Below are 17,780 nucleotides of genomic sequence, written 5' to 3'. Positions count from 1 at the left end.
CATTTTTATTTTAAAACCTTTATTTGAATATGTCAACATAATAAAATCTCTGACAGAGGCTATAAGCCAATCACTGTGTGCCTAGTTAGTAAGTACAGTATGCTGACATCATCCATAGCAACGAGGTCAACCCCGCCCCTTACTCTGAGCTTAAGACTTCTGTCTATTCCTTAGTAAAAGTTTGTCTCAGCAGTTTTGTGAATAGGTTTTAAGAAAAAAAACTCTTAGCTAAAAATGTTTACTGCTATTTAGGAGAACTCTTAGGGGTAAGATAAAATGTTTTGTGAATACGGGCCCAGATTTTAATAGTTTATGCAGAAGATTATATCAGATTCAAAGGTTCATGTATTTATCCTGCAACTACAGTATGTACTTGCTTTCCCCTTTGCTTAATAATTTTAACTTTTTTTTAAAGATACTTTAAGTTTTTTCCCCGAGTCATTGTAGTCCATATTCAGGTTAAACTATGATCTTAAATTTATTGTTTTTAATTTGACTTCATATATTTAGCTGCCAAGCACTGAAGGTGCTTAGGCACCTATTGTATCGGTTTTCTTCTTATTTCACTGTGATAGTCTAAGGTAGACTGCTTGCAGGAAAGTTATGAAATTTGGCACACAGATAGAGGAATGTCTCAATATTAACCGTAGCAAATATGCTTTATCTTTGTCTCAAACTCTCTAGCGCCACCAATAGGCCATATTTGCACTTCTGCTAATAACCTTTGAACCGTAAAGAAGGAAAATAAAATTTTCCCCTTCCGATTCCTTGGCTCATACCTAGTCGAATGCATACCAAAATTATATTTTCTACAGGTCAGGATTTTTCAAAATTTTGAATTTTGCAAAACAAAATAAGCTAATAAAAAATAACTTAAACAAAATAAACTTTTTCAAACTCGTCCTTCGAACTTTTCACCAAAATTAGCTCAGATCACTTTCAGAGCATTCTGTCAATAAGTTATCAAAAGCTTTTTTATATACCAAGCTGTTTGTGTAAACTGTGTTAACAAATTTGACAAAGTTGGTGCAAAAAAATGGACATGAGGCTATATTTCCACAACGCTTTAGTTAATTCTGACTAAACTTGCTGTTTGTTATAACAAGCATGGCTTGAGGACACATGAGTAGTTTCACCTACTGGTCAAAAGATATAAAACATTGACATTTCTGCCTATAACTCATTAGATTAGTTACGGCATTCCGAATCAAACGGTCAAATTTTTCTATGCCTTTTTGGGCATCGGCTATTTTGAGTTTTGTTGTAAAATGCTGTATCAACAAATGTCTTAAACAGGGGTCTCCAGCCCTGCTCCTGGAGAGCTATCATACTGCAGAGTTCAGCTCTAACCCTAATCAAACACATCTGAACCAGCTAATCATGCCCTGCGTCCCAATGTTCACACCATCCATCCTAAATAGTATGTGAGATTAGAATAAGTGTGTCCCAAAGAATAGTATGTTGAAAAGAGTATGCCAAAAGTCCCCAGATTGTCTCAGGATTGTGTACTTTTTATTTATGCATTAATGAGGGACGATGAATAATTTCTTTATTTATTTCTGTCACTTTTCAGGTATGAGAAGATGATCAGTGGGATGTATCTTGGTGAGATCGTCAGAAATGTCCTCTTGGACTTCACTGCCAAAGGTCTGCTTTTCCGCGGCAAACTTTCAGAAAGACTGAAAAATCACGGCATCTTTGAAACCAAGTTCCTGTCGCAGATCGAGAGGTGTGTGTGTGTGTGTGTGTGTGAGAAGAATCCAACACCAGACATTTTCATCTGGAAACATTGGTATCTGAGCCTCAGGGGCCTTCTGCTTTTCTTCAGATAATATTTCAATTCTAAGCCCACTGATTATGTCCAATATTATTCGATAAGCCTAAGGCATCTTGGCACATATAATTAGATTTGTGTTATTTTCTTTTGTTCAATCATAAGGTAATATTCCAACCAAGGACCACCCATAAACTTTAGCTTGATTTGGCATGTTTTTGCATATCTTTTTTGCATGTATATTCCATATTATATGTCCTTTGGAGAAGAAATGCAGCTGTAGTGTTTTTTTTTTTAAACTTTGATTTAGTTAAACTTGTAGGAGGAGATATGCAATACAGATTGTTCTGTGACTATTGATCATTAGCCAACATAATCAATCGGGCTCTTTCTTGCAGCGATCGTTTGGCACTGAGGCAAGTTCGTTCCATCCTGCAGCACCTGGGTTTGACCAGCAGTACATGTGATGACAGTATCCTTGTGAAAGAAGTTTGCAGTGTAGTGTCCAAAAGGGCAGCCCAGTTGTGCGGAGCTGGTCTGTCGGCCGTGGTGGACAAGATACGACTGAACCGTGGCCTTGAGAAACTCAGCATCACCGTAGGAGTGGACGGCACGCTCTACAAACTCCATCCACAGTGAGTAGTCACTCAGCTGGAGGCTGGGCAAAGAACAGAAACTATAGGTTGACATTCTGCATGTAGCATGTGGGCTTTTGTGAGGGGAGGAAAAAAATGAGCTTATGTCAGGGAAAAAAAATTGTTCCACAATAGCCTGACATGACAGCTTCAAATTATCTGTACCCTCTGATGCTTTGTTGATGTAGCAGAGGTGTTAAAGCTGAGCCATAAATGATATGCCCCTAGATAGCTTATAGTATTTATGAATTCTCGATCTTCCATGTTTCACCTCAGTCACCCTAAAAACAGATTAATTCGTAAAAATCAATGATACTTTTACATTGGCTGAAAATAGCTGATTGTATATAGCAATATTTCTCACAGAGTACTACAAGTAGTGCACAATTATAGGTTCTGTTTAGCTAGTGCACGTGCATCAGGTGTGAGTCAGACAGCAAGAAAGATGTCAAAGAGTTGTTTTCTGCAGCGTTTTAAACCTAACTCTCTTTTTTTTTTTTACGTCAAGCAGTTCTCTGCTATATGAATCAAACTAAATCTTTGACCTTTTGAAACATTTAGATTTAAGAAGCCTATTATGAAAATTATTCAGAAATTGCACGCCCTTGTGATATGCATATTGCAATATTCCGATAATTTCGATATACTGTATCGTGCAGCCTTAAAATACAAGCATCCAAGATTAAAGTCACTTTCATGTTTTTTTTTAAACATGTTATCTTGAGGTTTCTCTGTAATTATGGCCAGCTTACTAAAGCCAGTTTATACTAGCCAGTGTGAACCCTGCTCATGATGCTTAAGTTGGTGGAATAACATTTTTCCATACACAGCATTAAGTCAGATTTTTATCTGACAATTTAATGGAAGCGTCAATGACTGTATACTGTCAAGCTTTTGATCAAACAACCCTTAAAAATCAGCCTAAACCTCCCTGAAGGAACAAATTGGCTTTTAAACATTGTATTCAAATGCCCCCTCCTACCTTATTTAGAGTCACATTTGAAAAGAGTAATTTTATGATTAAAAAATGACAGTGTTTTGTGCTGAGAAAATGGTATTGAATATGGTAGCAAAAATTAGATGTGAAAATTTAACATTCAAAGGCTCTTAGTGGGACTTTTTTCTTTCAACGATTATTTTAACAGAAAACAAAAAACACTTCTATTTTCATTTAGGCTTTGAAGTAAATTGAGTTTGTGATGAGATTTGATTTTCACTTAAGCAAAAGGAAGCCAAGCATATTTCCTGATTTGGGTGGTTCAGTTTTATTCACACTTTTAGTCCGTGGAAAAAAGAACAAATGAAAGACTATTGGCTATTAAAATGTGACAAGCTATATTTTCTGCCTCAACTTTTTCAATAGAAAGTAAGTCAGCATAAAAAAGAAAACTGCTTGTCAGGCTATTAGATAGAGTTCTGTGTTGTTATTTTTACCTGAAACTAATGCTATCAAAAATCTTCGTCTTTTTTAATAAAAAAATAAATAAAGCTGAAATGTAATAAAACTGGGGAAAATACTTAGCTCATACTATGATTTCCTTAATCTGAAGTCCTGTTGTTCATCCATGCTGGCTCTCTTTTGTCTCGTCAGCTTTTCTACCATTATGCGGGAGACCTTAAGAGACCTGGCGCCCAACTGTGAGGTTGCTCTCGTCCAATCAGAAGATGGCAGTGGAAAAGGTGCTGCCCTCATCACGGCTGTGGCTTGTCGATTAAGAGATGCTGGAAAGAAGTGACTGAACAAAATACTATAAAGGGAAAAAGATAATAAGAGAGAAATTACGTGATGTGCTTACTTTTTTGCCACACTGTCACCTTAATGAAAAAACACTCCTGTCTGTAAATGAATGTATCTTATTTATTTTTGTTCCATTTCATGGTTTTGGTCATTAATTGCATGGATTTGGCATATGCTGGTGAGGGATTGTTCATAAAAAAGGGGGAAAAAATCAAGCAGAAGAAAAACTAACTATTATATATATTTGCAATGTTAATGATTTGAATTACTGTACTGTCTGAAATTTTATTCAACTGTTGAGCTGTGAAGTTGGTGTGTAAACAGAATTTTTATTTTGGGGTGAACTCTTCTTTTTAAAGGAATAGCTCACACAAAAAATGTAATTTGCTAAAAAAAAATTATAATAATTACCCTCATGGCCATCCAAGCTGAAGATGAGTTTGTTCGGTCATCAGAACAGACTTGCTGAAATTTAGCATTGCATCACTTGCTCACCAATGGATCCTCTGCAGTGAATTGGTGCCGTCAGAATGGATTACCTGTGAATTATTGTGATTTTTTTTTTTTTTAATCAGCTCTTTAATGGACTCTCATCCTGACAGCACCCATTCACTGCAGAGGATCCATTGGTGAGCAAGTGATACAATGTTAAATTCCTCCAAATCTCTTCAGATGAAACAAACTCATCTACAGTATGTCATGGCAAGAGGATGAGTACATTTTCATCAGGTTTCAAAATTGTATTTAAATTTTTTTTTTGGTGGACTATTCCTTTAAATACCTTGAACAGTGATTCTTAAGCGAGGAAGGTCTTTTGCTTAATCTTAATTCGTGCCTGTGCTGCTTTTCCTGTTACTAAAGCACAGTCCTGCTGCTATTGGACCAAGTTGAAGCTGATTTAATTAGTCTTCTGAACAGGTCCTGTGCTGGTCTGAAGAAAGCTGTCAGGCGAAAGCATTTTTAGGGCTAACTTGATGGTTTGAGGAAAACTGGCTTTAAGTGCTGGACTGTAAGTTACAGAATTTAGTCCTGTATAATATCTACTCATGCAATACAAACACATGAATATCTTGTGCACAGACAAGTAAATGTTGCTCTCCATGTTTAAATGCACAAAATGAATGGCACTGGCACTTTTTAGGTTGGAAATTCCAGGTGAAATTATCACCGTTAGATGTCAAGACTGAGACTCCCACTGTGAAAATGAACGTTTCAGATTGTGTCTTTTCTTGCATCCCTGGTGAGATATTTATTATTGATGAATGCTCCCTTTGCTGATCAGAATCAGGCTTCGCAGTTTATCATGTTGTGGATAATGTCAGGGTTTCTCCAACAGCTATAAGGTGCAATTTTCTTTGAGCAATTATTGAGTGAGTGTCATTTTGTCAGACTTTCAATAAGGTTTCTTCTGCAAACGTGTCCTTTTAGTCTATTAATCACATAAGATCAAATTGGTAATTTTATTTGTATATGATTTTGCTTATTTATACTTGATTAAATTGCTTGTTGAAGGTTGGATTAATTTTACAGTGTAACGTCTGCAAATTGCTTTTCACATTTCCCTTTGACATCGGCATTCCTGTTTTATTCACACTAGAATGGTTCCAGACATTAAAGATTGACATCACCGATATAAGTGCATTCCCAGTTGCCGAAATTGATGGAGCGTACAGGAAAATGTCAGGTCATCTATTTTTGTATGTAATTTCATTCCGCACACAAAGGCAGCTCAGAAATATCCCTCCGGCTAATTTTTTTTTTCTGCATGAACACTGCAGGCTCTGGCATCATTAAATGTACACGTGAATAATACAGTATATGCATTTATGTTGGTTAGTGGTTGTAGTTGGTTATGCATTTAAGTTTTAATCAATTTAATTCATCATTGCTGAATAAAAATATTAATTTCTTTCAAAAAAAATCTTACTGATCCCAAACATTTCAAAGGTAATATATAAATATGTGGTTGTACAGTATGGCTAGAATTAACTTTTTAACTATTGTAGGTTGCACTGGGACTTCAGACAGATGTTAATACTTCCTTAAAGGGTTAGTTCACCCAGATAGCAAATTTATGTAATTAATGACTCGTGAACGAGTCAGTCTATTGTTCGCTATCTGGCTCGGCTCGGTGTTCATCTTCAGTTCTCTCTTCACAGCAGTTCAGTCAGTGTACTGTTTGAGTAAATGAATTACTCCGGGATATTGGTTTGTTTGAACTCAGAGGGAGTGTCAGCCACATTAAAAAAAGTTAACAGCTTAAGTCATTTGTGGATTAATGCGTATTGGAGACGCGAACCGTTTAAAACGATTCAGTTCGATTTGGTGAACTGAATGATTCGTTCGCGAACCGGATATCCAGCTGCTTTGTTTTGAACTCTCTCTCACAACAGACACGGAAGAGAAGACAATGCTGAATAAAGTCGTCATTTTTGCTATTTTTGGACCAAAATGTATTTTCGATGCTTCAAAAAATTCTAACCGACCCTCAGATGTCACATGGACATGGACAGTATACCGTACACACAGCTTCAATGGAGGAACTGAGAGCTCTCGGACTAAATCTAAAATATCTTAAACTGTGTTCCAAAGATAAACGGAGGTCTTACGGGTTTGAAACAACATAAGGGTAAGTTATTAATTACATAAATTTGCTATCTGGGTGAAGTAACCCTTTAAGGCATAGTTAGTTCACTTGGAAATTTAAATTGGGTCATTATTTAATTACTGTCCGTATAACAAAATGAGAGTTCCATATAACAAGGAAGAAAATGTAAGAAACAATTACAAATAATGTTAGTTCATATGATTCATGCACTCTATTCCACACAACTATGTGAAGAATACCCAAATGTACTGGAAGTGTTGCTCTTGAAAAACAAGAGGAACACTCACATTGAGTTATAAGTTAAAAATATTTAATTCTGTGTTGAATTAGCCTTACTACTAGTCACCCATATGCTTCTATATAGTGCTCGGTGATGCACAATATCCTTACATCTTAAAAGGCTTTGGTTGTAGCGTCTTACAAACACACATTTATAGCCAGACATTGAAATATTCATAAAGCTTTTCTCATTTAGTTTTTTATTTTAGGAATTTTGCATGCTGTATTTCAGTTTCTGCATGCTTGTGCTTTAATGAAAGATTGTCAGTCATTTATATTGAGTTGTGTGAATTTATGAATGACTAGCAGGTTTCCTGTTCAGTATTCCTGTACGTTCTGTGTCTATGAGCGGTCTACTTATTCTAGTAGGGCTCCATGGACAATAACTCGTGAATTTTTCAGGTCAGATCAGGTCTGCTCTGCTGCAGGTTTCAATCATTCTTTGAGGTACCTGCACATACAATAAATAGCCCCTTTTGCAGCAGAGCTTTTTCACATATTCAGTGTATGCATGCTGTAAGGTGATGCCTTTGGCAAAAGTACAGTAGAGATGACCTTTAACATGCATGGTGGTAAAATACAAGTATTTTTTTTTAAGCAAGACCTCTGGAAACAACCCACATCTATGCAGGATACCCAAAGGCCATTTAAATGTTCATATAGAGTTGTTGTTTTGTAATAAACCTTTTTCAGTTTAGTATTTCATAATGGGGTTTCTTGAGGACTTGATTTTTATAGCTTTTTTATTTCCATTTCAATCTTAAAATAAAATCGATCATAAAAAAATTATAATTGTGATAATCTAAATTCCAAATGAAATGATCGTAAGGCTATAATAACACACAAATTTATATTTTAAAGTTAGTTTAGTTACTAAGGAGGCAGAGCTTGATGTAAAATAAGGCATGTGTTAAGAAAAGAAAAAGTCAAGCTAAAGGTCACCTATGAAAATTTTTATTTTGCATCGGTTTATCAAATTATATATATAAAAAAAGATCTTTTCAACCCCAAACAGCATTGTAACTGTAAATCCTTGGAAAAACACATTTCACTTGCATTGATTAGCACAAGCAAACTGTGGAAGTATTTATTTAATGTTACAACTGATCAACATAACTAAAGGGCTGAAATGACATCCTTGTCTGATAAGGGTTGATATGGCTTTAAGTGTTATAAATGAAGAACTAGGTAACATGATCAGGCTTTTATCCGGAAAAGAATTAATCACTTTAGAAAGAGAAAAAAAAAAAAAACCTTGCAAAAAGATGTCATTACTGTTCTTGCATTACATATCTTTTCAACTTCACACTTTTAAATCGTATTCTGTCCATGCAAAAAGAAGAAGGTGATGGTTTTCCTTTAGATTTGAAGAAATGCTTTATGTCAGCATAAATAACAGGCTGTAAATTGAGTTTTAAAGGAAGAACTTAATGACTTTAAAAGAAATGTCAGGTGCCTGTTTTTGAAATGGCAAATGATTAAAAGAAAAAGTCCTATCTAGCTTCATCTAATGTTGTAGAACTGTCCTGTGATACAGACTCTGTGCTGTACAAGTGGAACAGGAAGTGATAGAGGATTATCTGCAACCTCTCAGAATTTACTTACATTTTTTGATTGGCTGCATAGCAGAAGGTCAAACTTGCATTAAAGTGCAGGCTATAAATGAGACTTCTGACGTAACCAGTGATTCCCTGAATCCCCGCGACCAGTTATCCAGCAGTCATTTGACACAAGAACGAATACAACAGAACCTGCTGAAGCTACTGAACAGAGAAGACCGGAGGATCACATGGTCCACTGTAATGTACTAAATAGATTTTTTTAATAGCACTGTAACTGTTTGTCATGTGATATCTCTCAAATTTGACCTGTGCTTCTGAAAAATAGAGCTTTCAGATTACTTCTGTGAACTGGAAATATTAAAACTAAATGATTATTTAATTATTTTCTAAAATGTCAAAAACATATTCAAGTTTCAACAAGTTTCAACGACTTACTTTTGTATGCTTTTTCAATCAAAGGGCAACTTGATTTATATATATATATGTATATATATATAATTTTTTTTCCAAGTTTAACTCTTTCCTTTAATTCAACATGTTTCACTTTATTTTATTTAATAGGTGTTTCACGTTCCTCTGTTTAAGGTGTTTCACAGTCATTGATAAATGTAGGGTAGACGGAGGGCATTGATTTATTTTTTCTTCTATTTAATAGACTTTCAGAGAGTATAAGCAAACAGTAGTAGAACTATTATACATTTACAATGACCTAAGATGTAATGTTCTGTAACAGTCCAATTAGATTTCATTACTTGCATTACTAACAATTGAATAACAGGTTTGAATGCATGTAATCTTGTTTTGTGTTCCACATGCAGAGGAGAGAAAAGCTTTCAGGTTTGGAATGATGAGTTTAGTTTTGCTTGAACTGCCCTTTAATTGTCTTTCTGTTAGGATATATCTAGAAAATGTAAATGGATACTGTGATTTGAATGTATGATGGTACTAGATACTTATATATATACTCTATTGTTAATTTTTTTTAGGCGGGGTTAATAGTTTATTCAGTGACAGGAAAGATATTTGTAATATTAGAAACAATTTATCTTTCAAATAAATCCTTCTAATTCTTATAATCCATGGCTTCCACCAAAATATTAAGTAGCGCAACTATTTTTGTTTTAAACATGTTTCTTGAGCACCAATTCGCTTTGCCAGCACAGAAAACAGTTATTTTGAATTGTTATATTCCACAAAATTGTTTATACTGTATTTTGATCAAGTAAATGCAGGCTTTGTGAAGATAAGAGACTACTTTCAAAAATATAAAAGAAAGAAAAGAAATCTTATCCACACGGCAGAGTAAGGTAGGTAACTGAATCCTTGGCGAAAACACATTTCCTCTCTATTGAACAGCATTATCTGCTGAAGCTTTTGACACTTTCAACGTGACCCTGTACTCAATGTGTGCAATGACAGTACGCTGAGTCTTTTATTTATTTTGTTACAGTTTATGCTAACTAAAGGACTGCAAGGAGAGTTTGGCCTCTGTCCTTGAACTGACCATCTAGTAAAGGTTTTATGGGTTTCAGTGTTATAAATAAAGAATAAAGGCTTTTCTTTTTCCAGACAAAGTAGCTGAGTGAATAAATGAATAGCATTATAATTTAGACCAGCGGTGTGAGAGAGAAAGCCGTGAACTGATTATGGTCCGTGATGAAGTTCAATCCAGCTCACAGGATCACTGAAATGGAAAAAAAGTGTGATATACAAATAAATAAATAATAATAAATGAGTACAAATAAAAAAAGCATGCAAATCTATAAAATTGAGTCGTTTGAACTATTTGCTGTTCCTGAAAGTCAGTGTTCAGTTAGTGTGTTTTAAGGCTTTGTAGCTGATTCTGGACTTCTGAAATCTGGCCAAACCATTGTGGATATTATGTTGAATTGATGATGAACTCCTGAGACAGAACCTTGGATTTCCTTGACTGCTCTGAGCCAATGCATCCATTATAATATCTATTTGTTGTGCTCCAGCTACTTGCATTTTAAATACCCTGCTGATTCTTCCAGTTCATCTGTGACTGTGAATGATTTAGATCAAGTATAAATATTCCTTAGTACATAAATACTGACATTTCAGTGCCGAATGTCTTGTTGATATAGATACAATGTTTTTGTCAAGATTAAAGTTGACATCACTTTAAAACATTGTCAGATGTGTTTGTTAATTAGTGGTTTTTGCTATAGTAATTAATATTGCTCATTTTTTGGGTTATGGATTTAAGCAAAGTAGGCCTATTATGTAGCAGTGTTTGTGCTAATGATTTGAATCGTGTGACTTGTTTATAGATGTGAGCTATTATTTTTGTAAATAAATCAAACTTTCAATTTCACAGATATATGAGGGACTCAGCACCTTTTGCTGGCTATTTAGGAACATTTAACCATAATCAAATTAGTTTTTAAAGCTATAAAGAGTAAAAAGCTATTTATTTATGCAAGAAAACTGTCAACAGGCAGTTATTAGAAAAATAATGCACAACCCAGAGAGTCAGACTTGTGTCTCAGGTCGCAGGTAAGTCTCAGCATCAAGGTTATTCTTACCTTTTGGGTTAATAATGGTCTGTTGAAAGTGCATTGTTTATTTTTTTGCACTTTAAAAATTTAAATTTTAATGCTTGATGGTTGAAGGGTGAGTGGAATAATGTCATCTCATTTTTAACCAAGTAAAAAAAAAAAAAAGCATTATTGCGTTCTCAGAGCGAGCTTTTCACTGATTGTTTACAGCTTAACGGAAGTTAAACCCACAATTTGTGCAAAGCATCATTGGGTGTAGGAATAAGGTGGATAGATCAGTGGCTGCAGTCTGTGCATTATGTGTGATTTATGTATTGTTGTTTGTCTTAACACATTAATTCAAGCAAGCACAATTTACAAACAATATGTTTGTCCATGCTAACGAATCATATCTGTTAGAAATTTGCATCAACGATTTCATCACCATGTGTGAGTGTCTGACTGTGACAGTCTCAGCTATCAGCCTTGCAACCAGAGGTGCTTGTCGCATACTCCCTCTTGAGAATAAAGTTGCACAAACCGGTATTTTTATTTAAAAATGTGTGATTTTTTTTTTTTTAAATGAAGTCAATGAAATTCGGTGCCTGGTGTTGGCAAGAGATGCACTCTTGTTGATGCCAGGTGTGCAGTTAATATTATGTTTTTTTAAGTTTCTCTCTGTCACACACAGGAGGAAGGACACCTGTGCAAGTCTGGCCGGGGCTGCTATCCGCTGGGAGATTAAAAACAGAGACTCCGGGAGGTAAGGTAGAATAATGACACCTGCAACTGAGGCGTAATGAGGGGACGCAGGTGAAAATGAGCGAGTTTCTATCCTTTTCAATCCGTTGGCAGTATCCAGTGGAGGTCTGACATATGATGATTATTTCACTGAATACTCAATTAGGACTGAAAGCTGGAAAGCTGGGGCCTGGAGTGCAGGATTAAGACAAGAAGTAAGAGTTTTATCTTAAAGCAACAAATGTTCTGGCATGAATTGACTGAATAGAATTAAACCATATAATAATTCTAGATGGTTGAAGAGAAGAAACCTCTGAGAATGCACAAACAAGGCTCGTGATGAAAACAAAGCTGCGCTTTTGTTTAAATGTTTAGAGGCGTAAGAACAGGCCTCTCGCCTTCAGAATAGGCCAATCAGTCATACTGAACATGTCCGCTGTGTTTATTTTAGAGTTTCTTTTCCCAGAATGTGCCATAATTTGCATCAGTTGAGGATCTCTTAAATGGAAGGACCGCAATCCTCCTGCTTTTTCTGTATTAGTTGTCATAAAATAAGATGGCAGATGACAGCTTTTGGAAAGAGGGTCTGCATACTATTTTGCATAGTTTGTCAGGAGCAGAAATATCTCTGCGTTCATTGCAGTCTTGTCACATATGCTTAGAGCTCACTTAAAGCTGTGAAATGCTTGTTTCTTCATTCTTGATGCAAGGTTCAAAATGTTATAATCATGTCAAAACAAAAACAGAAGTTGATTTGTATGTTTTTTTTTTTCTTGTTTAAGTCTCATGTCGCTCCTCTGATGTAAGTCTACATTTTAGTGTTTTTTTCCCAGCATTATTGCCTGCCAACTATAAATCATATATCCTATTGTTTTGAGAAGCAGTAACACACCTGTCCTCATGAAGCACATGATTTGAAGTATCACTCAGCAAAATTGAATGCTTTGATACTTATTAAGTTTCATATTTTAAGAAGTTTGCTCAAGTGCCTGATTTCTAAAAGAGTAGTTCACCCCAAAATGAAAATTTGCTGAGAATTTGCTCACCCTCAGGCCATCCAAGATCTAGATGAAGTTGTTTCTTCATTGGAAAATAATTGGAGAAATTTTGCACTTGCTCACCAATGAACATAATGCTTACCCCAGTGAAAAGTCAATTTCTTGTTGTCTTCTCACATCAAAATCCACAGAATTCTTTTTTTTACTTTTTTTGGATGGTTTTCACTTGTATCGGTGTTTATTTCTTTCCTGATTCTGACAAGATGCCTTTTACTGGACAAAGCAATATTAGGGATAGAGAACTCACATTTTAACTAGAAAAAACTGTTTGAAGTTAAAATCAAATTAAAGATGGATTTGTTTATTTCATACACAGCTTTTTGCTTTACATGATGTTGATTGGTGGGTTGGGTTCATATAGATTACTTGTGGATTACAGTGATGTTTTTATCAGCTGTTTAAACTTTCATTATGACTGCACCAATTCACTGCAGAGAATCCATTCGTGAACAAGTGATGGAGTGCAAAATTTCTCAGATCAAGAAACTCCTTTACATCTGGGCTAGCCTGAGGATAAATGTCCAACAAATTGTCATTTTTGGATGAACTGTCCCTTTAAATAAACATTATGTTTATAAAAAATAATAGTTCTTTATTGGGGCCTGAAAAAAATATGTTTTCTAAGATGATTGTGAAACATAGTTTGTCATTTCTGAATGTGCCATATGTCTTATTTTGGGTGACAGACAATTGATTAAATAAGCTAAAGATATTTTATCAGTCTGAGTGCTATCTGCTATTATTTAATCCTTTTAAAAATGTATTTTAATGCTGTGCCAAAGCACAAGAATAATTATTGTATAAATAATTTGTGTGTATATTTGCATTCTACAATGATAGCGAAAAGTGAAAAGTAAGAATACTTTATTGTAGCTTGAGCATAATTACAGTTAAGAATGGTCAACAAACCTTTCCTCACAATTAGACATCGGGCCGATGTTATCACCCCTGCAATCTCTATTCATTATCTAATGTACTGCATGCTGACAACTCTTGTGTCATCTAACTAATGATTCACATTGCTGGAGGCGCTGGGTAAACAAGTCCTAAGCACTGCGCTTGTCCTCATCCTAGTGGCCAATAATAATCGCATTAAGTCTTCCATGAACACCATGTCTGAAAACAAGATTCCTGGTGTTCTCTTTTTGCTGATAAACAGTTCATTTTGATTTGATTAGACTAATTTGAAGATGCTTTAGCTTCCCAATAGATTCTTGCTTTAACTGTTATTATTGCCCACAAGTAATCCACATGACGCCAGTCCACCAGTTAACATCTTTTCAACTGAAAATCTGTGTTATTGTAAGAAACAAATCCATCTTTAAGGCGTTTTAACTGTTGCTTCTGGCCAAAATATCTGAATTCATAATCCATAATAATGCTTTGTTTTTGCATGTAAACTGTACTTTATTTCTCTCCTAAATCAGATGAGCCAACTTTTACATTGGTGCAAGCGTATGGACTCTTATTTTAACCTAGAAATTAAAAATGTATTTTCAATCTACAAGATGGACTGGAGCCATATGTATTATTTGTGGATAATTATAATTTTTTTATCAGCTGTTTGGACTCTCATTCTGACGGCACCCATTCACTGCAGAGGATACATTGGTGAGCAACCGATGTAATGCTAAATGTCTCCAAATCCATTCTGATGAAGAAGCAAATTCATCTACTTTTTGGATGGCCTGAGGGTGAGTACATTTCAACAAATTTCATTTCCTTTTCAATTCCCTAGCAACCCCTCTACAGCTGTTTATTTATTAAATTTATTTATTAGTTTATTTATTGAACACTTCAGCAATGCAATTCTCTTGCAACACCATAGCAACCACTCAGAACATGCTATCACCTGCCTAGAAATAAATAGACCAGAATACACCAGCAACTACTTAATACCATAGCAACCATCCAGAACACCCTAAAGTACATTAGGTCAATATTATGTTTAAACGTCAATGGTTTTAAAACTTTCAAGTAAGGCATTGCCAATCCAACATGCAGAGTTCGTCCTGACAGAGATTCCTTTTTCTAGTTTTAAAAATGTAATCATAATTTGTTCTCTAGGGTATATTAAGCTGTCATAGCGGATGCTTTTTCTGTTATGGAGGTTTACAATATCTCAGTTTGTTTGACGAAAGCATCATTAAATCTTATTTGAGTTCAAATAAATTGCATTTTAAGTTTGTACCTCTTTCAAGGACAATAAGAGATTACGTTATGCTCTTTGTGAAGCCAGTTGTATTGCCATTGTGAGCATATTATAACCCAAGAGACCGGTCATTTATGTCCTCATTTATATTCTTTGTCTGTAAAAAAATGAGAAATCCCATTGAAGCTTCAAACATCTTACTGGAGAATTAATATGAGAACCTTTTTAACTCTCCAAATATATGCTAACCAGCCACATTGTGAGTGATTATAAATGGGTTTGCATAATTTTTTTTTCAGCAACAAGTGACAATGTGAAATCACACTTTCAGAACCCAAAATTGCTTCTTCACCTTCACATCTGAGGTTCAAAGACCTTTTCACATAGCTCTGTATAAGAACTGCAAGTGCGTATGCCAGAGGAATCGTGACCCCCAGTATTTTCTGTTTTGTGTTATGCTTCAGATTCAGAGGACCAGTGAACAACTCAAAGGACCTCAGCCACACCAAATGCATTCATCTCCTAACAGTATTCTTGCGGACTCAGTTTGTAGTCAGGACAAAAATTTGGAAAGGAAAGGAAAGGTAAATATTGTGCACAAAGCTTCTTTCATCTCTGCAATCCAAGGTTGGGTTGGGGAGAAGATATTTTATTAAGTGAACCAGCACAGTTCCTATAGCGAATCTCCAAAACAGTGAATGAAGGCCAGCTGGGATTGAGTTCATAGAAACATGTATTGCTAAACCTGCAGGGAGAGGAGATAGTACTCATATTTTGGGAGCCTCTTTTGTTGGTATAAATAAAAGTTGATTTGTTATGAGTTTTCTTTTCTTTTCTTTTTTTTAAGGTTGACTTGAAAAGTTTAGAAAAAGTATGATTTATATATAAATATATTTTTGAAAGAAATATCCAAGGCTGCATTTTGATTTGAAAAACAGTAAAAAAAAAAAAAAAACGTAATATCGTTTAATATTATTGCATTTTTATAAGAACTTTCTGTTAGCGGTTCAGCATCATTCCTCTAGTCTTCAGTGTTACATGATCCTTCACAAATCATTTTAATATTATGCTTATTTGCTGCTCAAGACACATACATTTAAATTCTGTCATTATTTACTCATCCTCATGTCATTCTAAAAATGTTTGACTTTCTTTCTGTGGAACACATACTGTATTATGAAAAATGCCTCAGGTGTCCATACACTCTCGGAAAAAAAGGCACAACAGCTGTCACTGGGGTGGTACATTTTAAAAGATACACTTTTGTACCTTGTTTACCCCAAATTGTGCATTAGTACCATTAGGTACATATTAGCCATCCGGATATCTGTATCTAAATCAGATGGTCACTGTAGTCACCCGTGACCATCAGTGATGTCCTCTGTAACTTGCACTGGCTTCCAGTTCAATCACGTATTGAGTTTAAAATGCTTGTTTTAACTTATAAAGCTGCTGTGTATGAATTGGCTCCTTCTTATGTGAATTAGTTACCCCTTACATGCCTTCTCTTCCTCTGCTCTGCTGATTCTCTTCTTCTTTATCAGCCCCACTGTAGATTAAAAACTGTGTGACAGAGAGCCTTCTCTTGTGCTGCTCCGAGGTTATGTTCGAAGTGCTTCTACACTAAGTACTTTTAAGAAACTGTTGAAAGCCTTCCTCTCAAAAATTCATGGGTAAGCTGTTGATTAGGGTTTTGATTTGATTTATTTTGCTGTTTTAAATTTGTCATGCTGTCTGGTCTCTGTTTCCCTTAGTCTCCACTAGTGGTCTCACTTCCCCATAGGCACCTCACCGTAGGCACTACAATTCCCACAAAGCCTTGTCCCTTCATCACAGTAATTGCACTCCTGTTAATTGCACTCAGGTGTCTTCACTTGTTAGTCATTATCCTCCCTATATTAACAAGTCTTTTCCTGTTTGTCTTCATGGAGTCCTTTCCTTCACTTACCCAGTTTCCTCGTCTTCCGAGTTCCTCGTCTTCCGAATTCCTGTTCCTGTTCCCATTGCCGTTCCTGTTCCTTTCCTGTTGGTTTTTTTGTCGGATGGATTTATGGTTTGACCCCTGCTTGTTTGATTTCTCTTTGGATTACCCAATAAAACCCATACTGCGATTGGATCTATCTCCTGCGTTTCACTGGGTCCCGGATCGTCACAGAAGGACTCCATCATCTAAAGATCCAGCGGTGTGGGACTTCATACCCGTTCCCCAGTCAGGATGATGGAATGAAGGGCAAGATATGTCAAATTGACCACTCTCCGCCAAAAGGGGATTGAGGAGGGTGCTATAGCACAAATGTTCTGGACCCTAGCGGATGGTTTGGAATATAATGATGCGGCCCTAAAGGATATGTTCAACACCGGGGTCTACAGACAGGAGGACCGCCAGCCCAGCGCCACGACGCAAGATGGCCGCCAGCCCAGCGCCACAGCACAAGATGGCTGCCAGCCCAGCACCACTGCCCAAGATGGCTGCCAGCCCAGCGCCACAGCACAAGATGGCCGCAAGCCCAGCGCCACTGCCCAAGATAGTCACCGTTGACCTTCCAGAGTCAAGGCTAGTCACCGTTGACCTTCCAGAGTCAGGGCTAGTCACCCGTTGACCTCCCAGAGCCAGGGCTAGTCACTGTTCGTTGACCTTCCGGAGTCAGGGCTAGTCACCGTTGACACTCCGGAGTCAGGGCTAGTCACCGTTGACACTCCGGAGTCAGGGCAAGTCACCGTTGACACTCCGG

General features: G+C 36.1%; 1 protein-coding gene across 1 annotated transcript in view; it reads left to right on the top strand.

The window, feature by feature from the left end:
• hk2 (hexokinase 2) overlaps positions 1 to 4,718 on the top strand; it is a 57,354-nt gene extending 52,636 nt beyond the window's left edge. Inside the window, exons 16-18 of the mRNA XM_059548707.1 lie at positions 1,574 to 1,729; positions 2,173 to 2,409; positions 4,001 to 4,718. Coding sequence (XP_059404690.1) covers positions 1,574 to 1,729; positions 2,173 to 2,409; positions 4,001 to 4,145 — 538 coding nt within the window. The 3' untranslated portion in view covers positions 4,146 to 4,718. The remainder of the gene's footprint in view (positions 1 to 1,573; positions 1,730 to 2,172; positions 2,410 to 4,000) is intronic.
• The last annotated feature ends 13,062 nt before the right edge of the window (positions 4,719 to 17,780 follow it).

Source organism: Carassius carassius, chromosome 4 (genome assembly GCF_963082965.1).
Source record: "Carassius carassius chromosome 4, fCarCar2.1, whole genome shotgun sequence".
Lineage (NCBI taxonomy): Eukaryota > Metazoa > Chordata > Actinopteri > Cypriniformes > Cyprinidae > Carassius > Carassius carassius.
This window is presented reverse-complemented; position numbering and strand designations above follow the sequence as displayed.